The sequence below is a fragment of the Aquarana catesbeiana genome, linkage group LG08, assembly GCF_042186555.1.
Source record: "Aquarana catesbeiana isolate 2022-GZ linkage group LG08, ASM4218655v1, whole genome shotgun sequence".
Classification (NCBI taxonomy): domain Eukaryota; kingdom Metazoa; phylum Chordata; class Amphibia; order Anura; family Ranidae; genus Aquarana; species Aquarana catesbeiana.
In genome coordinates, this window is record NC_133331.1 from 66,325,802 (window position 1) to 66,351,802 (window position 26,001).

At 42.0% G+C, this 26,001-nt stretch overlaps 1 protein-coding gene across 1 annotated transcript; it reads left to right on the forward strand.

Moving 5' to 3' along the window:
• Nucleotides 1-279: 279 nt before the first annotated feature.
• LOC141106671 (cyclic nucleotide-gated channel alpha-2-like) lies at nt 280-24,951 on the forward strand. Its single transcript, XM_073597610.1, is given in 7 exon segments — nt 280-371; nt 4,469-4,579; nt 15,220-15,399; nt 16,324-16,434; nt 17,356-17,462; nt 22,285-23,048; nt 24,322-24,951. Coding segments are annotated over 7 exon segments (1,995 nt in total).
• The last annotated feature ends 1,050 nt before the right edge of the window (nt 24,952-26,001 follow it).

A 26,001-nucleotide genomic window follows, 5' to 3' on the forward strand; every position in this document is an offset into this window, starting at 1 on the left:
TTAGTGTTGTATTATGAATATTACAGCAAAAAAAAAAATCATTGCCAGCAAGAAAGGAAATTAATTTTTTTGCAGTTATTGGCTGAGAATAGGAACGCCTACACACGTTGTTGGGTTTTTATAAATGGTTAAAGAAACATTTTACTATTTAAACTAACATCTTTCTTCTCCCAGCAGGAGGCGGTTCCCTGTACTGACGTTCTCCTCCTGTACTGATGTTCTCCCTCTGTACTGATGTTCTTCCCCTGTACTGATGTTCTCTGAACGCTCCCATGGAGGATGACTGCCCAGACAAATCTTCAAAAAAACTCGTCCCCAACTAAAACAGCAATTGAAAATGATGAGGAACCCACAGACAACTGCCGCAGTAGGTGAGTAGCCCACAAAGGACAGATGTCAATAATTTGATATCTAATTAAACCTTATTATTCTTTCTTTATTCTATCTTATTGTTCTTTATTATTACATAAGTAGAATTATTCTGACACAGAGTGAATCAGTGTATCCCCACTGTTGTTATTAGATTAAGAAAAATAAATCCCCCTTCATTGGGACTTTGTAGGCAACAGACACATGTGTATTGTCAAAAAAGTATATTTTATTAAATGTACATAAAAACATTCGATCATGAAGATGACCGATATTAAAAGGACATGAAAAATACTTCAAACAAGTATACAAAACATCATAAATAAAACAAAAGCAGAAAACAATGAGTTACATGGTATATATGACAAAAAAGATTGTTACTCTCTGGTATATAATGATCCCCGGTAACCGACGCGTTTCTGGTTTAAGCACCTTTGTCAGGGGTATTAAGTAAGAGTGTATGTAGTCATGATTTTGTCTTTACTATAAAAGATGAAAAAGGGCAGATTATAGGGTTACAAAAACCAGAGACATTCTTCACAACCATATAGGACAAATGAGCAGCAACAAGAACTGGGTGAAAGTGTTGTGGTCAGATGAGACCAAAATCGAGCTCTTTGGCATCAGCTCGCCATGTTTGGAGGAGGAGGAATATTGCCTATGACCCCAAGAACACCATCCCCACCGTCAAACATGGAGGTGGAAACATTATGTTTTGGGGGTGTTTTTCTGCTAAGGGGACAGGACAATTTCACCACATCAAATGGACATGTACCATCAAATCTTGGGTGAGAACCTCCTTCAACAAGGGTTTCTCCACCAAGTACTAAGTCATGTTTTGCTTGGGGATTAAATACTTATTTTACTCACCGAGCTACAACTCAACTTATAACATTTGTATAATGTTTATTTTTCTGGAGTTTGATATTCTGTCTCTATCATATAAAATACACCTATGATAAAAATTATAGGCCCTTCATTTCTTTGTAAGTGGGGAAACATACAAAATCTGCAGGGGATCAAATAATTATTTTCCCCACTGTGAGAGAGGAGACATTGCTGGAAGTGGCAGCAGAGGAGAGTTGCTCCTGTGAAGTCTGGAGATCATATGACCATCACATTGCCTCCACCCCCCTCCCTGATAGAAAAGTAAAATAAAAAGAAGATTCTATAAGTCACCAGAGAGATCATCGAGCTGCTGATGGGATAGGTGAGCGGTGCTGGGAAGGACATCATGATGGACAATCAGCCGCCCCTCACATCATCGGATGGATCCAGTAATGGGAACCCACCAGAGAGATGTCCCCATTCTCTGTATTCCTGGGATTCCACACAGGAAAGTTATACCATCCCCCACCATCATGAGAGTGGAATCCTCTGGGATGATAATATTGATGTTAAAGAAGAGTATAGAGAGGAGGATGAGGAGTATGGCGCGAAGGGGGAACTTTCAGAAAGACACAAGGATATGATGGAGCCACCTTGTAACTGGAACCCACCAGAGAGATTTCCCCATCCTCTGTATTCCTGGGATTCCACACAGGAAAGTCACACCATCTCTCATCATCATCAGAGTGGAAACCTGAGAGATTCTAAAGTTGAGGTTAAAGAAGAGATGAAAGAAGAGGATGATGAGTCCTCCAGCTATAGAAACCCACCAGAGAGATGTCCCGTCCTCTGTATTCCCAGGACTCCACACAGGAAGGTCACACTATACCTCACAGTTACAAAAGTGGAGATCAAATCGATATAGAATTTGAGGTTAAAGCAGAAGAAGAAGAGATGTATGTGAGGGATGATCAGCAGTCTATGGAAGCGGACGGAATAACGGGGACATTTATAGAGGAGGACACTCCTACAGAGATCAGCACAGTACATGGACGGGAGATGAGGAAAACCTCAGAGGATTATCTCACTTTGTCTCCAGACTGTAAAGTAGAAGATGAGGACATCACAGAGTATAGTCCAGGAGAAAACCCGGATACCTCAAATGCAAATCTGGCACTACACTGCTACACTGTGTAGATGGACTATCGTATTCCTCTTATCCTGAGGAACCTCAGACTGTGAGGGACGGTGCCGGACCATCTTATTCCTCTTAACCTGAGGAACCTCAAACTGTGTGGGACGGTGCCGGACCATCGTATTCCTCTTATCCTGAGGAACCTCAGAGTGTGAGGGATGGTGCCGGGCCATCGTATTCCTCTTATCCTGAGGAACCTCAGACTGTGAAGGACGGTACCGGACCATCGTATTCCTCTTATCCTGAGGAACCTCAGACTGTGAGGGATGGTGCCAGACCATCGTATTCCTCTTATCCCGAGGAACCCCAGACTGTGAGGTACGGTGCTGAACCATCGTATTCCTCTTATCCTGAGGAACCTCAGACTGTGACGGACGGTGCCGGACCATCGTATTCCTCTTATCCTGAGGAACCTCAGACTGTGTGGGACGGTACTGGACCATCGTATTCCTCTTATCCTGAGGAACCTCAGACTGTGAGGGATGGTGCCAGACCATCGTATTCCTCTTATCCTGAGGAACCTCAGACTGTGAAGGATGGTACCGGACCATCGTATTCCTTTTATCCTGAGGAACCTCAGACTGTGAAGGAATGGTGCCAGACCATCGTATTCCTCTTATCCTGAGGAACCCCAGACTGTGAGGTACGGTGCTGGACCATCGTATTCCTCTTATCCTGAGGAACCTCAGACTGTGACGGACAGTGCCGGACCATCGTATTCCTCTTACCCTGAGGAACTTCAGACTGTGAGTGACGTTGTCACCCTTCCAACATAGAAGAGGCTTTTCTGTACTGAGTGCGGGAAGAGTTCCTGTTATAAATCCACTCTTAATATTCATAAAAGATCTCACACAGGTGAGAAGCCATATTCCTGTCCTGAGTGCGGGAAACGTTTTAGTTTGAAAAACACTCTTGATTGACATAAAAGAAGTCATATCTTCAGATACATCAGAGATTGCACATGGGGAAGAGGCCATATTCCTGTCCTCGGTACGGGAAAGGTTTTATAAAGAAGTCACATCTTACCCATCAGAGATTGCACACAGTGAGGAGTCTGTTTCCCTGTTCTAAATGTGATAAATGTTTTATGACTAAGTACAACCTTAGGAAACATAAGAGATTGCACCGATGGTAGATCCACTTTCCTATGCTGATTGGAGGAGAATGAACTTTCCTGGTCTGACTGAGGGAAATGTTCCTCACTGAAGTCCTGTCCCCCTGTACATCAGAGGTCCCCCACAACCCTTGAGGTGTATTAGTGCCTTGAGTGCGGGAAATGTCTTCTATATGAATGTTGCTGGACATTTGGGGAAGAAGCACACCTCAGATATACTCCATGGCTGATCTTCATCAAGTAAGAAACAGTTCATAAAGCGATTAGAGATCACCAAAGACATGGATGAAGTGTTGTACCGTGTTGGCCATTGATAGCAGGAGAAAAATAAAAATGGAAAAAAATAAAAATTCCTCTAAAAAAAAAATATATATATTTTCCCCACTGTACATAGAAAGTGTGTTGTACACCCTGTCCATCTCTCCTGCCGCTGCTTGACCCCTTTCTTTTGTCAGCAATTCCCAGCTGTCAAAATTACGTGAGTTGCTCAGTAAATGCAGCAGCTGCTGTAAAGAAAAAACCCCAAAAAAAAGGTTTTCTTAACTTCACTCTCTCAATCAACACTGACTATTTTTAATCCTTATGCCGTTAACATTGGTAAAAAGATAGGAAGGTATATCATATTTACTTGTTTTAACCTTTTTTTTTTTTTTACGTTTTTTTTTTACTTTCTTTTTTTTTTTTACAATTTTTTTTTCTTTTTTTTTTTTTACATTTCTTTTTTTTTTTTACATTTTTTTTGTAATTTTTTTTCACATTTCCTGAATTGCTTTTTCTTACCATTAATATTTAATCTTTTTTATTTATTTATTTTTTAACTCACAAACTGGAAAAAAAAAGTTTCACTAACTAGCTATTTTAATAACTTAATTTAGTTATGAAGTTATTAAAGTATTTGTCTGCTGATAATGATATGGCAAAAGCTTTACTAAATCTGCTGTTGTATGTTTCATGTCCTTCAGGGCTATATCCGTCTGTGATGACACCTCTTCTGAGCTACAAAGGGTTATTTCCCAAGATAATGGTGATGGGGTGTCACAGGCATCTTTTAGAGGGAGAGGCGCTCTGTCCAGGTAGGAAATATGAATGATAATATACATTATATACAGTACTCTGTGGATTGCCGAGTTTTCTAATACAGCAGTAACGAGACAACCATGATTAAGTTCCTGGGGGCGGGGCAAAATGTGTTGGGGGTGTGGCTAGTTGGTCTACTTTGATGTGCTGCTACATATACTTCACTACACAGAGACAACCAGGTATGTTATGGTGAGGTGGGCCAAAAGAAACCCATAAAAAATCTCACTTAAAGTGTAGCTAATCTCAAGAACATGCAGGTAATAATAATTCATAAATGTATTATACTGCCAGTTACCAGTCCTCAGATCTGTTGGCTGCATTAGGTTTATTTTTTTCAGGCGAAGGACTTTTTCAGCAAGTACAGAATTTTTTCCTTGTCAAAAGAAGTTTATTGAGTATACAATGTTATAAAGATACATAAAGTAAGTTTACAAGGATCTATAAAGTAAGCTCATTGTTTTACAGTAGGATTTATATAGGTAAATATCATGAAATTTCAAATATTAAACATTGGGTTCACGTAAACCTAAATTAAAGATATATATCATTTCCTTAGTTACTTTTGTAGGTATTTAAATGATTTATACCTACTATACATATTGTTTACAAGTAGAGTGTATATAGGTCAAATAAATTCTGATAATGAGCTTTAATCATAAGGTGGAGAAAAGGAAAGAGAAAGAAGAAAAAGGGTTGAAAGGTAGAGGTATGGTCCACAAGGTTGTCCCGCTCGTCAGTTTATTATTCTTTTTAGTTCTCTTTGAAGCCTTAGAATGGGTGTCTCTGTAAGTCATTTAATCTGTTACCATGGCAACAGGACAGAGTCATTGAAGTTTGACAGGAACTGTTGTTTTATCCAAGGATGCCAAAGTTTTTCAAATTTTTGAATTTGATTTTGATCGATGGCTACCATCTTAGCATGGGACATTGTATTATTCATTCTGTGAATTGTTTCTGCTAGTACCAATGTAGGAGATTTCCATGCCTTGGCCACTGTTTGTTTTGCAGCCGTTATTAGTTGGATCATAAGTTTGAATTGAGAGAGTGTTAACCATTCCGGTTTTAGATTAAGTAAAGTTAAATATGGATCTGGTTGTATTATTTTTTAAAATATTTTAGATGCAATCACGAAGACTTCCTTCCAGAAGGTTTGGATTACTGGGCACGTCCACCATATGTGTAAATATGTGCCTATTTCTGGGCATCCTCGAAAACAAAGAGCTGAGGTATTAGGTGAATATTTTGCCACTCTAGCGGGTACAAGGTACCAGCGAGTTAGGACTTTATAATTTGTCTCCAGTGCTAAGATGTTGGGTGAAGATGACTTAGATGTGAGCCATATGTTAGACCAGTCCGTGTCTTCTAAAGTTCGTCCCAGGTCCTCCTCCCACCTCTGAACGTAAGAGGGTCTATTAAGATTTGCTACTCCATATAATTGATTATAAAGTGATGAAATTGTACCTTTAGCAAATGGATCTTTTGTACAGATTGATTCAAAAATGGATAATTGGGATAATGGTGTATCCCCCTTTAGGAATGGTGTATAGAAATTTTTGATTTGGAGATATCTAAATATCTCAGAGTTTGGTAGATCATATTTTTCTCTAAGCGATGGGAATGAAAGGAATGATTTAGATGGTATGAAGTCATTTAGTGTCTGAATGCCTGATGTTGTCCAAGCTTTAAAAGAATTTGGGTAGATCCATGCCGGATAAAAGGCCGGATTTCTGATAAAAGAAAGGAGAGGATTGTGTGGAGATTGTAAATGATATTTGGTTTTTAGTTTATCCCAGAGAGATAAGAAGTGTTTAGTTATGGGATTATGAATTTTAAAGCGGTCTTTAGGATCAAGCCATAATAAATTTGATATTAATACAGGGTCATTTTCTGAAGCCTCTATAAATACCCATAATGGGATTTCCTGTTTTGCATGGTATTTGGACAGACTGGGCAAATGTGCTGCTCTGTAGTAGTTAGTAAAATTAGGGTATCCCAGGCCTCCTTTATTTTTGGGAAGATGTAGTGTGTGTATAGGTATACGTGGTTTAGAAGAGCCCCATATAAACGAAGTTGCTCTTTTTTGTACTATTCTCAAAAAAATAGGAAGGAATTGGAATAGGGAGGACTCTGAATAGATAAAGCAATTTGGGTAGAATAGTCATTTTGATTGCATTAATCTTCCCTATCCAGGATAAAGGAAGTTGCGACCATTGTTTTATTAGATTTGTGATCTGTCTTAATACAGGAGGATAATTGGTTGAGAATAAGTCAGAATGAGATGCTGTTAAATGAATTCCAAGATATGGGATTGATTTTTCTGCCCATGTGAATGGGAGTGCAGCCCTAGCCGGGATCAATTCCATGTTTGTGAGTGAAATATTAAGCACTAGGCATTTCTTAGGATTAATCATAAGGCCGGATAGGGCTGCAAATCCATCAAGAGCTGGTATTAAGTTAGGACCAGAGACCTGTGGTGATGATAGAAAAAGTAATATATCGTCTGCAAATATACATAATTTGTGTGTAATACCTCCTACTTCAATGCCAGTTATAGTTTGGTTTGTTCTGATGTATTGGGCCATGGGTTCGAGTATAAGGGCAAATAATAAGGGAGATCATGGGCAACCCTGTCGGGTACCTCTTTCGATATTAAAGGCTTCAGATTTGTATCCAGCATATTTTATATAAGCTTTGGGTTTATTATATAATGCTTTGATCCATGTCAAAAAGTGGGGTCCAAAACCCCATTTTTGTAATGAATATTGCATATATTGCCAGGATACTGTGTCAAATGCCCTCTTAATATCGAGAGATAGAAAACATAAAGGGATTTTCCGTTTTTTAGCAATATGTGCCAATAACACTGCCCTGCGTATATTATCGCCTGCCTGTCTATTTGGCATGAAGCCTACTTGATCTCTATGTATTAATTTTCCTATAATGCTATTGAGGCGTTTTGCTTTTATTTTTGCTAATAATTTAATATCAAGGTTTAACAGAGAGATAGGCCGATAATTCACACAGGAAGTATCATCAGAAAGGGGTTTTGGGATCATACAAACAATTGCCATTAGTGTTTCTTGCCGAAAAGAATGTCCATCTAGAAGTTTGTTAAAAGTTTCAGTGAGAATGGGAGAGAGTATTTCTGAGAATGTTTTATAGTATAAAGCCGAGTAGCTGTCTGGCTGGGCCTGGTCTTTTGTTAAGTTTTAGGTCTTTTATGGCGTTAGCAACTTCATCTATAGTTATAGGCTCATCCAAACTGCTTTTTTGATTCTGAGATAACTCAGGTAAGGTTATTTTTGAGAAGAAGGATTCAGCTTCTGTAGGATTAAATTCATTGTTTGTCTTGTATAAAGTTGCGAGATGTGAGTGAAATTTATGGACTATTTTAACTGGATTACAAGTGTAAACATTTTTTGATAATTTCAAACGTATTGGTTTGAAAGATTTGTTAGTTGAATTTAATGCCCGAGCCAAATATGTACCTGGTTTGTTTGTATTCATGTAGAAATTGTGTTTGGAGCGTTTGAGGGATTTATCAACTGACTCAGTGAGAAATAGATTGTATTCCAATCTAGATTTTTCCAGATGAGATTTTGTACTCTGAGATGGATTATCTTGAAATGATATGTAGGCTGCATTAAAATTGAGTTCTGTTTTTTTTGCTAGATTTTTGCTTTCCCGTTTAAATAGTGCCATTTGTCTTTGTATTGTACCACGCAAGACAGGCTTATGAGCTTCCCACAGTGTTATTGGGGAGATGTCTGTTGTATTATTAATTGATATGTATTCCTTTAAAGCTTGTTCAATGGCCATCTGATGTAGTGGGTGTTTGAGCATTATGTCTGGTAAGTACCACGTTGGGTCATGCGCTTTTGGTATGGCTGAGGCTATAGTAGTGTATACTGCATTATGGTCAGACCACGGAATCGGAATTATATCTGATGCAATAATTTCTGGTATCATTCCTATTGTTAGAAAAATATGATCTATTCTGGTGAAGGTTTGATGAGGGTGCGAGAAATAAGTGAATTTCTTTTTCATTGGGTTACTTTCTCTCCACGAATCTACCAGATTGTATTTGGAAAGAAGTTGAGAAAAAGGTAATCTAGAGGTTATTTTGGATGGTGTAAAAGGTGATTTATCTAGAAATGGGAGCAGGACCTGGTTCGAATCCCCACACATTATCACTGTTCCTATTTTGTGTGTATTAATCACTTGTAATATATGTGAGAGGAATGGTGTAGGTTGTTTGTTAGGAGCGTAGTAGGAAATCACCGTGATTGCTGTATCCATTATATAACCCATGAGTATCAGGTATCTACCTTCTGGGTCTTTAATTTCTGATGATAAGGTGAATGGTGTGGATCGGTGAAATGCAATTAGAGTTCCCCTTTGCTTGGTACAGGCAGAAGCCGTGTAAATTTGTTGATAAAAAGGAGAAATATATTTTGGAGTAGAATCTTTGGTGAAGTGTGTTTCTTGGAGGCATACTATGTGAGCCTTCTTGTTATGGAAAGTACGGAAGGCTTTGGTCCTTTTTTGAGGGACATTTATTCCCTGAACATTCAGGGAAAGTATATTCAGTGGTGCCATGGCAATAGATCAAATAGTTTTGACTTACTTTTTGTTATGCAGAGCTGACTGCGCAGATCAACCTGTGTGGACTGAAGAGATGAATAGATAGAAAAGAAACCAGTGAATTCTGGAGTAAAGAGTAAACAAAAAACATATGAGATTAGATGATACATTGTATAAATAATTTTTTGCAAGTAATCACAATTTACCCGTGAAAGAGAATAAATATCTCTCTCAGGGGAATATGGTTGGGAGAATGAGGAGGGCTAATGGGGGTACAGGGATCTTCCGCTTACAGGAGAGAAGTACTATGTCAAAAAGACATCAAAATGATGTTTCATTAATTGGAGTGCAGAATATAGTTTTTGTTGAAATTATTTATTCCAGGGTGGTTGTATATGGTTAGTCTTGCCCTAGGCTAAATAATTCAGTTAGAAAGGTACTGTTAATAACTTTGGTATTGATGAAGATAGTTTGAATTATTTTGGGATTTTAACCCTTTTAGAGTAAACAATTACATATTTTATTCATATGTAACTGTTTAGATATGTTAACTCATAAAATTGAGGTTGTATTGCTTCAGATTAGAATAAACAAAAACATAATTCTAGGAACTAGTTAGGTAATAATATATTTGTTTTAAGAAAAGAAAGAAAAAGCTTCCATTACTTCTGGATTATTGAACATATTTGTCCTAAAAAGTAATAAATCTATTGTTATTACCTGATAATATATAACTGAACAAGAATTTCCTTATTTCACTTATATATTCTAAGGCTATATGAATCAGAAGTAATAAGAAATATAACTGGAATGTAACATGATCCCACACAGTGTGTGACTATCAGAATGCAGTTACATTCAGTTATAAATATAGGTTTTTTATAGAGAACCATCTCTTAGTATAATAAATGAAGAGATATCAGGAATTAGGATGTCAGTCCATTGAATCTTCTTGGTCCATGGATGATGTGGCATAACGGCCTCTTTTGTGAGAATGATGATTCCCATTTTGTTCTGAAATTTTCTGGGTGCTGCCTGAAGGTGAAGATGACGCCATTCTTCTGCGTGTGGGAGTGTTGCTGCTTGTGGGTTCTGTCAGATTTAATTTTAAAAGGGTTTGCTGTAGTTCATCTGCTGATCTGCTTCTGTAAATTGTACCTTGTTAGTTAAATCTGACTGAAAAGGGGAAGCCCCATTGATACATAATGTTGTGGCGTTGCAGTTCCATTAGTTGGGGTTTCATGGATCATCTTTTAGTAATAGTAAGTTGGGATAGGTCAGCAAAAATTTGATAATTGTGTCCTTGAAAATTAAGTTCCTTTTTTTCTCTTGCAGCAATTAGTATTTGTTCTTTCGTTCTGTAATAATGAAATTTTGTGATTATATCACGTGGGGGTCCATCTTTCTTTTTGGCTGTGAGGGCTCTGTGTACTCTGTCCAGTTCTAAACGTTCAATAGGGATATCTGGCTTTAGTTCTTGTAATAGAGCAGTAATAGTAGATTGCAGGTCTGTCACAGTTTCAGGTATTCCCCTTATGCGCAAGTTTGAACGTCTGGCTCTATTTTCGTAATCTTCGAGCTTAGTTTGAAGTATTAAATTCTCTTTTTTTAATTGTTCCAATTCTGTTATATTTTCTTGGGTTGTAATTTCAATTTCATCCATTTTTATTTCTAAGGCTGCGGTGCGGTTTCCCAGCTCTCTTATTTCTTTGGTTAGGCTTTTTGTTATTTGGTCTGAGGTTTGTTTTAAAGCCTTATGAAGCATCTTTTCAAATTGTAATAATATTACTGGGGATACTGAGGAGGCTTGTGGAGATGTTTGTGAGAGGATTTGTTCTGTATCTGACTCAAATGGAGAGTCTTGCTGTGACATTTTCTGTCTGTGAGAGCGCCCTGATGCTGTATCTTGTGAGGTGACTGGAGCTGCTTCAGCTGCAGTGAGTGCCTGTGAGCTCTTTGTGAGGTGATTTTTATTTCTGCCACGGTTTCCTCCTAGTACCATATTTCCTGCCCAAACTTTCACAGTTTGTTCCCAGGGGCAAAAAGGTTCAAATGGATACCTTTTGAGCCTGCAGGCTCCGCTTTGTCCTTCTCTTCTCTCCTCAGCGGTGTGGAGCTCTAACAATGCATGTCTGCTCCGCTAGGCTCCGTACAGAATTTTTTGACCTTGCCAGAAATGTGTCCTCGTCACTTCCCGGCAGGGTTAGCATTGTCACCCTTGCATGCACTGCTGCGGAAATACAGTCAGCCTCGCACTGCATTGCCTTATAGCTCTCTGTTGTCAGCCTAGACCACACTTCCCACCCATGGTGCCTAGGCAAGGGTGATGTCACAGGCCCGCCCCCTAATGAGAATGCTAAGGACCCCAAATCTCAAAAGATCCAGCACTCTGTAGGGTTCCCCCACCTTAAACGACAGGCGCCCCCTACTGCCCCACCCCCTCCTTTCCAATTGCCCCAGCTCTGAGTGTAAAGGAGGTATATTTATTTTCTTCTCATCTGTTTTTTTTTTTTTTTTAATACTAGGTCCACTTTAACGAACATTAAAGAAAACATTTTTCCTCCATATATATTAAACAACTCTGCCGCGGTCATGGTGTTTTATATTTTGCTGCGTTTGGTGGGCAATATCACCACCAAACACCACTCATTGAAGTGAACTGGACCGGACCCCAACTATGGTGCGCAACTATGCGTGTTGCGGTGGGCTTTGACTGGTTAAAAAAAGGTTTTCAGGAGATGTCATATTATCTTAAAAACAACCTGTCAATGGTGTTGGTGGGTTACTTTTCACAGAAGCAGAAACTATACTGTTTATGCAAATGAGCCCTTAAAGTGCAAAAATGGATACAAATGTCAAATTAAAAAAAAACAAAACAAAAAAAACAAAGGAGATTCAGCGCCAGAGATAGTGATGGAAGATTGAGGGATTAGACAGGAATGCTGCTGCTAGAATATCAGTGAAATCCCCAATAATAGTATCAAGGAAGGAAGGACAAGCAGCCAGGGCTGGTGCTACCACTAGGCAAACTAGGCAGCCGCCTAAGGCACCCTGCTGCCTAGGGCACCCGGCCACTGGTGTTTCTACTCTCTTCTCTCTGCAGCAAGCAACTAAGTCTAAGCATCAGTAGGCAGCCGCCGCTCCGTTCGCACATAGTGTCAGAGGTGGCGGAGGATTGTGTCTGTGTCCTGACTCCCGAATGAATGGAAGCAAGCAAACATTCTTTGATGGGCGCTGGTGAGGCTGCATTTGATGGGCGCTGGTGAGGCTACATTTGATGGGCACTGGTGAGGCCACATTTTTTTTTTACTTGGAAAAAACAACTTTATTAATATAAAACACATTTTACAAGTCAATCGGGTACATATAGCCACAGAAGGTCAGATACATATTGTAACATCACAATTAAATATTCAGGAATATTACAGGGCATATATTCACAAATATTCACATGTGCCGCAAGGGTGAGGCCACATTTGATGGGCACTGGTGAGGCTGCATTTGATAGGGCGCTGGTGAAGCAGTATTTGATGGGTGCTGGTGAGGCCGCATTTGATGGGCGCTGGTGAGGCCGCATTTGATGGGCGCTGGTGAAGCAGTATTTGATGGGTGCTGGTGAGGCCGCATTTGATGGGCGCTGGTGAGGCCGCATTTGATGGGCGCTGGTGAGGCTGCATTTGATGGGCGCTGGTGAGGCTGCATTTGATGGGCGCTGGTGAGGCAACATTTGATGGGCGCTGGTGAGGCTGCATTTGATGGGCGCTGGTGGGCTGCATTTGATAGGGAGCTGGTGAGGCTGAATTTGATGGGCGCTGGTGAGGCCGCATTTGATAGGGCGCTGGTGAGGCCACATTTGATGGGTGCTGGTGAGGCTACATTTGATGGGCGCTGGTGAGGCCGCATTTGATGGGCGCTGGTGAGGCCGCATTTGATGGGCGCTGGTGAGGCCGCATTTGATGGGCGCTGGTGAGGCCGCATTTGATGGGCGCTGGTGAGGCTGCATTTGATGGGCGCTGGTGAGGCCGCATTTGATGGGCGCTGGTGAGGCCGCATTTGATGGGCGCTGGTGAGGCCACATTTGATGGGCGCTTCATTAAAAAGGTGGGGTATACATGGGCAGGGAAAACAGGGTGCAGTCATGGGTGGAGCCGGGGGGTGGAAAAATGAGGTTTCACCTAGGGTGTCAAAAATCTTGATGGCATTTTTATTATTATTATTTTTTTTTTTTTACTAGTAATGAAAGCGATCTGCGATTTTTATCGGGACTGCGACATTATGGCGGACACATCGGACACTTTTGACACATTTTTGGGACCATTGGCATTTATACAGTGATCAGTGCTATAAAAATGCACTGATTACTGTGCAAATGTCACTGACAGGGAAGGGGTTGACACTAGGGGGCGATGTGTTAACTGTATTTCCTACCCTGTTTCCCCGAAAATAAGACCTAGCGTGATTGTCGGTGATGGCTGCAATATAAGCCCTACCCCCCCGACCCGGTTCAGTAAGATCTAGGGATGCCGGCTAGCTACCCCTGGCTTGGCTCCATTAGACCTAATTCTTGATAGGCTATTGACTTAACATGGGAACTCAAGCGCTCAGTGTGTCCGACCGTGATCATTTTTTTTGCATAAGGGTTTGAGTTATTTTATTCAAGACACATTGATATTTTTTGCATAGAATTGGTTATGTATTACACAGATGATGTACTACACATGCTTAATAAGTGATTCGCTTTTAGTAGCTAATAAGATGTACCTCAACGTTTATTATGGTCACCAAGATGAGTATGTCACAATGAGAAGAAGTAAGTCACCTTCATGACTTAATGAGGGGATTGTAGTAATATGACCAAACCAAAGTGACTCCATCTTGAATGATTATAAGTTTATATAACTTTAACTTAAGTTAAAGACTTGAGTTTTTAGCTTATTCTGTCATTCCAGCTTGTAACTGCATTTTGCAAGAGTACACAAGAAGACAGCTTGCATAAGCATTTATACTACATATATATAATATGTGGTTTGGCCTGTCTTTTCCTGTTCCTTGTTCTATGGGCTATGGACTAGACATATGCGATTAGTTTCATACGAATCCAAAATTCGTACGAATTTCCGTAAATTCGTACATTCGGGAGGATCCGAAATACAGATTGCTATGCTTCCGAATTTTGTTTGAAATACGAAATTTAATTTACGAATTTCGGATCCCAATTCCTAACAAACATTCGTAATTGTTACAAAAAGTTAACAAACCTAAAAGTTAAAAACCCAGGAAGTCAGCACAGCACAGGGATGGTGGGAGCCCCTCATAATGATAAATTCATTATAACGAACATTCGTAATTGTTACGAAAAGTTAACGAACCCAACGGAAATTCGTATTTTGTACGAAATTTCAGACACGAATTACGAAATACGAATTAATTCTAATGCGAAACGGAACAGAACAAAACAAAACTAATTTATTGACAGCGCACATATCTACTATGGACCATGGTACAGGATTCACTTTTGTAACCTTATGTTTTGGGGGTCATAGGCCTGTATAACCATATATTGCTGATATGTTAATATCAATATATTCCTTTACTAACCACTCCCCCCTCCCCTATTTTGATTGGTAAGTTGAACCAAATATAAGCTGTATACACGCCCAATAAAAGGCAGACACTTTTTTGAACTCACTCTTTGTATCTTTTGTTCATTGAGTTGTCTCACGGTACCGGGAGGTCTTCGGTGGTCTGCAATATTAACCCTTGGATGGTCTGTCACGTACCTGAGGTACCTTTGAAACCCCTTCAGGTGCAATATTGTAAGATTGTGGAATGATAGATATGCGCTGCTTGTCCTTCCTTCCTTGATAAAAATATCAAATAGCTCTAAGCCATAAAAAACTATTAAAAAGAAAGAATCTCCACCAGTATATAGCCACACAGAAGCATGGACACACTTGTTGACCTGATCTGGTCTTCATCTTGCTTTATCTACAGGTTTTGCTTACAGAATCTACTGGCTGATCAGACTTTTTCATGTAACTTTTTTTAGGATAGTGCGCCTAGTGGTGGTGTTGCGGGAGTGGGCCCACCGGAGCCTACATGATCAAGATCAAAGGCCCGATTCCTTTCTAGACCGATTCCGTGGACCTGAAGGACAAGCCGCAGAGGCAAATGCTGGAAAGGGGAGAGAAAATCAAGATACTAAAGTAGAAAGCAAGACAAACCAACAGTAAGATTAAAAAAATACTGTATATACCTACTTCTAAACAAAAGTTTGTAGACAGCTCACAATCACCATGTAGCCATTGGAAGTAGAAAATGCTTGAAAAATCATTGGTATCAGTGGGAGAAATAGTGCCCCATCATTGGTATCAGTGGGAGGAATAGTGCCCCATCATTGGTGTCAGTAATAGTGCCCCACCAATGGTATCAGTAGGAGCAATAATGTCCCGTCATTGGTGTCAGTGGCAGGAATAGTGCCCCACCATTGGTATCAGTGGGAGGAAAAGTGCCTCAGTGGGAGGAATAGTGCCCCATCATTGGTATCAGTGGGAGGAAAAGTGCCTCAGTGGGAGGAATAGTGCCCCATCATTGGTATCAGTGGGGGGAAATGTGCCCCATTTCTGATGTCAGTGGGAGGAATAGTGCCCCATCATTGGTGTCACTGGAAGGAATAGCGCCTTGTATTAGTGGAAGGAATAGTGCCCCATCATTGGTGTCAGTGGAGGGAACTCCAAGGGCCAGATAAAGACAAGCAAAGGGCCACATCCAACCCGCAGGCTGCAGTCTGGACCCCCCTGTTCTAAAGCATGCTTCAACTAGAGCTCTGCTAAGACAAAGTTATAACTCTCCAATCAGCAGGAAGCATGAGATTTGCTGATTGGAGAGCTCTGTCTCTGACTCAGCAGGGGACGTGCTGGACCCCTGCGTAGAGACTACTGCTTCCCCACTAGTAGCAAGGGTCCTTCTCTACAGCATGCTGGCAGGGAAGAGGCATTTTTACTCCGACTGTGGCTACTTTCTAAAGAGAACCAACTGTAAGATTTTGTACAACTTTTTATTTTTTTTTTTTTGATGCACCTAAAATTTATTCAGCTGGTTTCATCTGACAGTTTGGTTGAGCTTTAATACGTGTTTTTATTTTTAATTACAGAGCAAATTTATCTGAAAGATTTGTGCTTGATCCTTCAGGGAAATGGTATTATCGGTGGCTTTATGTCATAGCTGCGCCTGTGCTGTATAATTGGTTCCTATTAATAGTGAGGTAAGTCTGGGCTGCAATATTAAAGGTGAAGTACAGCTTTTTGTTTTTCAGAACCGTATAAAGACCAACAGTGGCCAATGGCCATATGGTGGTATTTCCCCCCTTCCTACATTCGAGCTGCAGAGAATATACCCTGAGAACATTCAGTTTAACCCAATTTTTTCACCAAATGAACAGTTTCCAATGGATGAACAGCTATGCCAATTATTTTTTTTTATATAAATGGACCACTAAACGTGCGCTGTTTAGGAGATATTTCACTTGTAGTGCGCAGATGATGTAATCGGCACATGCGCTGTAAAGAAACGGACCTCTGTGCCGTTTCTTCCCCAGCGTTTGCCGTTACTGACGGCTCCCGCAAGCATGCGTGGGAGTGATCTCCGGACAATCACAGAGCTGTAGTCCGCGGCCCCCGGAAGGAAGAAGGGCGAAGATGGACGCAGCCTGCACAGGGGACAGCGATGGATTTGTTTGCAGGTAAGTGTCACATAATGGGCTAGTATAATTTGCAGGCTTTGCAGTGAGCAAAAGAGGAAGTAAAACCCATCAGGGTTTACTTCCTCTTTAAACTTCTACACAACTTTATCCCTAACCTGTCTGGTGTGTTCCTTGGCCTTTATTATGCTGCCTGTTCGCTAAGGTTCTCTTACAAACCTCTGAGGGTTTCACAGAGCAGCTGTATTTATTCTGAGATTAAATTACACTTTAATTTGGAAAATTATTTATCACTTTCCTTCCACTTCACAACTATGTTTCACTTTGTGTTGGTCTATCACATAAAATCTCAATAAAATACATTTACGGTTTTGGTTGTAAAAATGTGGATGATTTTAAGGGGTATGAATACTTTATCAAGGCACTGTACAGCCTTTTTCTGTTATAGCTTTCCTCCAAATAATTGTTGTTCCTTGTTTTTGGCAGGGCCTGCTTTAATGACCTTCAAACCAGTTATAGTCCAGGGTAAGCCACACTATAATATATTTGTGACATCATATACATCATGGACATCGTAATCCGATTCCGTACAGGTGATTTTCGACAGCTACTAATAAATAAGTTTATAAGAAAAAATCATGTGAGCCTTTGCTGCTACGTCTAGCAGTAGTTGAGTATTGTACCGTGTTAGCCATCAATGTTTGCTCTTTGTATATGTAAAAAGGAAAAACTGCCAGTAAGGGACTTCCATGATACTCAAGTTATCTGGACCAGTGGTCCTCAACCACCAGGTGTGTCCAATGCTGGGTCATGGCTTTGCTCTACAGGGCCTCCAGCCAGCTGAAGATCCCCTAACCTCCCACAGTGCCTCCTAGCTCCCATAGTGACTCCCAAACTTTCATGGTGAAGCACAATGCCCCTGAGGCCCACAACCTCTCACCTTGCTCTATGTTGTACACGTAGCGTACCCCCTAGGGAGGGTTTAGAACTTGGATAGGGATGAGGAAATGATGGGATGCCCACTTGACTTCAAAGCAACTTCAGGGGCAACTTCTCCTATATGCATTCTATATACACTCCTTCTCTTCCTCTAGCACTAACTTGCTTGCAGAATTCCATCTGGCACACTTTTTTGAGGATCAGACAAAGCAGTCAGATTAGAAGCAATAGCTCTTTACAGGCAGGAACCCGAGGCCCCCCTTTAAGTGTGTAGCAAAAAAGTCAGTGTCCAGCTTTACCTCCCTGTGGCTACTGATCCCAGCACCACCTCTTCAGGCACTGCCAATCCACCTGGCTGCAGCTGCCCCTTTCACTAGCCCTCTTGGCTAACTTCTCCGCAGTCCTCTCCATACTGAAGCACTCACCAGCCCACCCGGCTGACTCCTCAGGAAATCTCCCAGACGTGCTGACTCTCTCCCTCCATCCTCTCTTTGCCCCCGTACCTTCAGGATAGGATTCCACCGTGTGTTGTAGAGCAGTGGTTCTCAACCTCGGTCCTCAAGTACCCCCAACAGGCCATGCTTTGGGAGTTTCTCTCAGGTGAAAAAACTGTCCAAATTACCCAGCCATTGACTTTGATTTAAAGCACCTGTGCAAGATAAAGGAAAACCTGCAAACATGGCTTGTTGGGGACTCGAGGACTGAGGTTGAGAACCAGTGTTGTAGAGGGTTCCTCCAGAACCCGAGCACCAGGCTCGAGGTCACCCCCCACTCCCCATCCCAGACTAAGGGGCATCCCCAAGGGCCACCGACAGCCTCCTCAGCATTCCATTTCCATCTTCCACCCAACTGCCCCTGCTGGTCTTACTCATGTGCATATTTATGAGGTAAATAGGCCCCCTTCCAGCCCCTTTCTGCTGGGGATTGGTCAGGACCTCATAAATATGTCAAGCGGCTTCTCCTAGCCTCCGCCCACCACTTCTAGAAGCTTCTCCAAGGTTCTAGAAAGCAGGGGGAGGCACCAGAGATGCTGTCCGTTGAATCATCCAGCCTCCCTAAATCACTCAGCCCTGACCCAGATTCAACTCAGCCTGGTTCTCAGCCAAGTTAAATTTACCTACACTTACTACTATGTACATCAACTTCTAGCACACTAGAGGGTGCTACACAGTACCCTGTAGCCTACTGCAGAACCTTCAGCCCTCCATTACTTCCTTAACCCCAACATTATCCCACCTTGCCCTTAACCCCCACCCCCGTACCCCCTAGCCCTTGAAGCATCGTCCAGTCGCCCACAGTGTCCCTGAAAAGTCCCCAGCCTCCTGGAGAAACCCCAGCCCCCCCTTGAGAGATCTCATTATCACAGCTTCCTCCAGGCCCCCCTCCGGAAATCTAATCCCCTAAAGGGCTGTCATATCTGTTGCAGAGTCCAATAACCCGCCAAAGTACCCCCATCTCCCAACAGTGATACCCAGCCCCATTCAGACAGAGGCTTGCGGCATTCAATACATATTTCGCGTCCCCATACTTTTTAGGCCTCATACACACTTGGTGTCAAAAACACCACTTTTAGGGGAGTTTGACTTTTGCCCTTTTTTTTTGCCTCTAAATGCCCCTCCATGTCCATGCAGCTTCATGTCTGGGAGTTTTCTGATGTTTGTTTGCAATAGGTTTTTATTCAAAAGTTTAAAAATTTCTTAGGGTACAAATAGTATATCAGTACAGAAAGATCCATGCACTCTCAAAAGGTGACCAAGTGTCTGATCCATATGGCTGTAATGTAAAAACCAATTATAACGGTAAATACAGTTGAATTAGTTTACTGCCCGCTTGGGCCCGAACTGAATAATTAGAACTTCTCGGCAACGTTAGATGAGGCTGTAGCGACATTAGTAAGGCTGAAGATCGGGGCCCTTATCACCAAAGTTGATCAGGAACTTGGAGTTATTTTACATAGCTCTCATATTGGCATCAAGAAATGAGAGGCTCCAGGACTCTCCATTTGCATCCATAATGTAAATCATTGAACATAAAAGAGAAAAGAAGAGGGAAAAAGAGGAGGGAAAAAAAGCTTAATAAAAATAATTAAAATAAGATAAAAAAGAGGGGGGGGGGGGGAGGAGAGAAAAGGAGAAGAATAAAGGTCAGAAAATCAAAGCAGGAGTCATTGCCCTCAGCCTAGGCCCCCTACTATCCAGTTCTGGGAAATTATGGAGCTTGGAGGGGGACCACACCCTGTCAAATCTGGCTTGTCTGTCTCTAAGGATGCTGGTCAATTTTTCATTGACCATGATCCAAGAAAGTTTATGCTTTACTAGCGCAAGACGGACCACTGGGGTTTTCCATGCTCGCGCTATTGTAACTGTAGCTGCTGAGAAAATAAAGAAGATGAGAGTTCGGAGATGTCTATGGATCTCGTCCAGCAGGTCCGCAAACAGCGCCGTCTCAGGATTTCTTAGGTAGATTTTGTCCTGTCACTGAATAGACCAGAGTGAATATTCTGATCCAAAAGCGCTGGACCTTAGGACAGGACCACCAGACATGGAACATCGTACCCTCTTGCCCGCATCCTCTGAAGCACAGGGGTGAAGTGCCAGGGTACGATCTCGCCAGCCTCGCCGGAACCAGGTACCATCTGGACAGCACCTTGTAATTCCCTTCCACCAGGGAAGTATTGAGTATTCCCCTGTAGACCATGCTCGACCACTGCCCCCAAACCTCCTCCTCTATAGTCTCGCCTAGATCTGATTCCCATGCTGTTTGGTATGAAGGTTTAGTCTGTAAGATTGTTGAAGAGGACATAGAGCTCCGAGATCCCCCCACTTGACTCAGGTCCGCGTATGCATTTGTTCTCAAACAAGGTCCTAGTGGTTACGTGTTTACAGATGTTGAACCACTTCCCGCCTGCCGTATTGACAAATGACAGGCGGGCAGCAGCGGCTCTCTTGTTCTGGGACGACGTCGTACGATATTTTGCCCGATAGGGGCTTAATCAAAGAGGCCATAACAGCCTAGGAAGTTGGGGGAATGATCCTGGTCAGGGGAACTGGATTTCAGAGTGCTGAGTCAGCGAAGGACAGGGATGAAGAGAAGGTGAGTAGGCAAAAGCTGCCAAAGTGAATTTGGGCTTTGAGGAGATGTGTGGTCATCTTTAGTGTTTGGAGAGATTTCCTTTCATTCATAAACAGAAATAACGGGAAATCTCTCTAACGAGAACAAAAATGGCAATAGAAACTTGATGGGGCTTTACTCCTTCACCACGTTATCCAAGATGAAATAAAAAGTTTCAGCTGGAGTTGGGTTTCTAGAAACTGTTGTTACTGTCTTATATACAGTACTTATGTCAGAATACATTTTCTGCATTAATTCTTACACTAGATTGTCAAAAGTATTGGGACACCTGCCTTTACATGAACTTCAATGGCATTCCAGTCCTAGCCCGTAGGGTTCAATATTGAGTTGGCCCACCCTTTGCAGCCATAACAGCTTCAACTTCTCTGGGAAGGCTGTCCCAAAGGTTTAGGAGTGTGTCTATGGAAATATTTGACCATTCTTCCAGAAGTGCATTTTTGAGGTCAGGCACTGGCTCGCAGTCTCCGCTCTAATTCATCCCAAAGGTGTTCTATCAGGTTGAGGTCAGGACTCTGTGCAGGCCAGTCAACAAGTTCCTCCACCCCAAACGCTCTCATCCATGTCTTTATGGACCTTGCTTTGTGCACTGGTGCGCAGTCATGTTGGAACAGGAAGGGGCCGTCCCCAAACTGTTCCCACAAAGGTGGGTGCATGAAATTGTCTCCAAATGTCTTGGTATGCTGACAGCTTAAGAGTCTTTATGGACCTTTTTTTGTGCAGTGGTCCACATCATTTGGTGGAGGGGGGATTATGGCGTGGGGTTGCTTTTCAGGGGTTGGGCTTAGCCCCTTAGTTCCAGTGAAGAGAAACTCTTAAGGCATCAGCATACCAAGACATTTTGGACAATTTCATGCTCCCAACTTTGTGGGAACAGCTTGGGGATGACCCCTTCCTGTTCCAACATGCCTGCGCCACTGTGCAAAGGTCCATAAAGACAAGGATGAGTGAGTTTGGCGATGAGGAACTTGACTGGCCTGCGCAGAGACCTGAACTCAACCCAATAGAACACCTTTGGGATGAATTCTCGTCCAACAGTAGTGCCTGACCTCACAAATGCGCTTCTGGAAGAATGGTTAAACATTCCCATAGACACACTCCTAAACCTTTTGGACAGCCTTACCAGAAGAGTTGAAGCTGTTATAGCTGCAAAAGGTGGACCAACTCAATATTGAACCCTACGCACTAAGACTGGGATGCTTTTAAAGTTCATGTGCGTGTAAAGGCAGGCGTCCCAATACTTTTGACAATATAGTGTATTTCCTAAAATGTCAGATCTTGTGAACATTATAACCATGTAAACATGCAAAATTCCAACCTTACCAACCTTTTCTCTTTTTATTTAAGGATTTTTGGAACAGGGGAGGTTGGTCCGAGATACAAAAATACTAAGTGACAACTACATCCATACCTTGCAGTTTAAACTGGATGTACTTTCTATCCTTCCAACCGATCTCGGTTACTTTGCTCTTGGACTGCATTGGCCAGAGCTGCGCTTCAACAGACTTCTGCACTTTCCACGCATGTTTGAATGCTTCGACCAGACGGAGACTCGGACTAGTTACCCCAATATCTTTAGAATCGTTAACCTAGTTTTGTACATTATACTAATTATACATTGGAATGCCTGCATTTATTATGTCATATCTAAGGCCATTGGTTTTGGTACAGATACATGGGTCTACCCGAATATTACCGATACTGAACATGGTTACCTAACTCGTGCCTATGTCTACTGTCTGTACTGGTCCACTTTGACTCTCACCACCATTGGGAATTCCCCAACCCCCATGACCGACACAGAGTATGTCTTCATCGTTTTTGACTTTTTGGTTGGAGTTCTGATCTTCGCCACCATTGTTGGTAATGTGGGCTCCATGATCTCAAACATGAATGCCACAAGGACTGAGTTCCAGGGTAAAATAGATGCCATCAAGCATTACATGCAGTTTAGAAAAGTAAGCAAGGATTTGGAGGCCAAAGTCATCCGGTGGTTTGACTACGTATGGACAGCCGAAAAGACAGTGGATGAAAAGGAGGTGTTGAAGAACCTCCCTGCCAAACTGAGAGCAGAAATAGCCATAAATGTTCATCTGGAAACTTTGAGAAAGGTGGGTCATTTCTTTAATTTTCAAATATATGTTTTCACATATCAAATTTCCAGGATACCGCAAATACTTTTATATGTTTTAGAAAATATTTGATTGTGATACCTACAGTATATTGGTATAGGTATTTGCCTGTTTTTAGTGCCCTTAGGAGACGCTAGTCCTGCCTTAAAATTGGTCTCCGAAGGCATTCCATCGTGATTCTAATAATATTGCTGAAGCCCTGAAGAAGTAGCACACTTTTTCCCCGAAACGTGTTGGCTGTATTTGATGCTCTTAACTAATAAGCTGTTTTTAAAAGACCTTTAAGTGATAAGAACGTTTGTATTAGGCACTCCTCAATACACATCCACTAGTTTATCGCTGCTGCCTTCCAGGTTCCTTGCCAAGCGGAAGCCCTCCTGTATAGTAACCAATAGGGATTGCACACTCACCATTCACAGAGCACCTTGCATATATAAGGTGTTCTCTGACTGTACAAGGTGGGGAGGTAACATCACAATCTTCACCTCATTCAGTCAGAAAATGCCTTGCATTAATTGAGAAAACTGTGAATGGTACCTGTGCCAAGCAAACACCCTCCCTGTGGTTACTATGCATTATAGTAGGCGCTTCCCTTGGCTTGAGATTTGGAGAACATTGGCAATCACCAGGGGTGTTGCTAGGTCTACAAAAGATCTGGGGCTAGAGCCCATAGCAGTGTAGTAAAGAAAGTCATACGCTTGGGCGGGCATACACATGTATATACAGTAATATACATGTGTGTGTATATATCCCCAGAGAGCCCCCCACTTACATCAGGGTCCCCAGAGAGCCGCCCTTACATCAGGGTCCCCAGAAAGCCTCCTCCTTACATCAGAGTCCCCAGAGAGCCTCCACCTTGCTTTAGGGTCCCCAGAGAGCCCCCCACTTACATCAGGGTTCCCAGAGAGCCCCACTTACATTAGGGTCCCCAGAGAGCCCCCCCTTACATCAGGATCCCCAGAGAGCCTCCCCATCCCTTGGGGACCCCTGCAGAGATTCAGGGCTATGGACCCCAGATTCGGGGCTATAGCCCCAAAAGCCACCCCCCTAGTGACGCCACTGGCAATCACTGTAGTGGCTGTGACTGCTACAGAGATTTAAGGCCTCCACAGGGATCCTACAGGTATGGAATATGTATACTTACATTGGGCCAAGCTGGACCAATGTAACTATGCAATCCATACCTGAAGTTCTGCTTTAAGTTTCTGATTCATTAGCATCTCTGATTGACACCCTTATGCTTATGTCCCAGGTTCGGATCTTCCAGAACTGTGAAGCCGGTCTCTTGGTTGAGTTGGTCCTAAAACTCCATCCTCAAGTTTTCAGCCCCGGCGATTACATCTGCCGTAAAGGGGACATCGGTAGAGAGATGTACATCATCAAGGAGGGGAAGCTTGCTGTTGTCGGAGAGGATGGAATAACTCAGTACGCTATTCTCACTTCAGGGAGTTGTTTCGGTGAGATTAGTATCCTCAACATCAAAGGGAGTAAGATGGGAAATCGAAGGACGGCCAGTATTCGAAGCCTTGGGTACTCGGACCTTTTCTGCCTTTCGAAGGACGACCTGATGGAAGCTTTAGTAGAGTATCCAGATGCCAAGAAGATCTTGGAAGAGAGAGGAAGAGAAATACTGACCAAGGAAGGCCTGCTTGATGAGACGAAGGAGAAAAATGTGATGGAAGGTAAATCTCCAGAAGAAAAACTGGAGGTTCTGGAATCCAATGTGGACATCTTAAACACTCGCTTTGCTCGTTTGCTCCGAGAATACAGTTCTGCTCATAAAAGCCTCAAACAAAGGGCCATCCTACTAGAGGGAAGATTAAAGGTCCTTCAGGAGCAAGATGAGTCCTCAGATGAGATGTATAGAAAAAGTATCTACTAACAAAACTATATTCCTGCTTCATGAAAGGCTTCTTCTGTAAAAAATATTTTTAATCTATATTAAAGGTGAAGTTGAACTTACTTATCTTTTTCCTTCTCTTGTCTCTACCCCTTTCTCCACCATGCTAAGGATTTGTTTTTTTTTTTAAGCAGTTCACGACTGCCCTGTAGTAGATTTACTGCTGACTCATGTATGTGTGTATATATATATATATATATATATATATATATATATATATATATATATATATATATATATACACACAGTGGGGATGGAAAGTATTCAGACCGCCTTAAATTCTTCACTCTTTGTTATATTGCAGCCATTTGCTAAAATCATTTAAGTTCATTTTTCCCTCATTAATGTACACACAGCACCCCATATTGTACACACAGCACCCCATATTGACAGAAAAACACAGAATTGTTGACATTTTTGCAGATTTATTAAAAAAGAAAAACTGAAATATCACATGGTCCTAAGTATTCAGACCCTTTGCTCAGTATTTAGTAGAAGCCCCTTTTGATCTAATAGAGCCATGAGTCTTTTTGGTAAAGATGCAACAAGTTTTTCACACCTGGATTTGGGGATCCTCTGCCATTCCTCCTTGCAGATCCTCTCCAGTTCTGTCCGGTTGGATGGTAAACGTTGGTGGACGGCCATTTTTAGGTCTCTCCAGAGATGCTCAATTGGGTTTAAGTCAGGGCTCTGGCTGGGCCATTCAAGAACAATCATGGAGTTGTTGTGAAGCCACTCCTTCATTATATCAGCTGTGTGCTTATGGTCATTATCTTGTTGGTCTGAGGTCCTGAGCACTCTGGGGAAGGTTTTCGTCCAGGATATACCTGTACTTGGCCGCATTCACGATAACGTACCCGTACGTAGGAAGCATTTTCCAGGGGTGGGGGAGCGTGTGCGGGCCTGCCCGCATCCCAGTTATTTGACACAGTGGGAGATTGTCGGCAAATCCCGGCCAATGATTCAAGGCCGGAGCCTGCTGATCGGCTGTGTCCAATCACGGCCCAGAGCCCTGTGTTGACAAACAACACA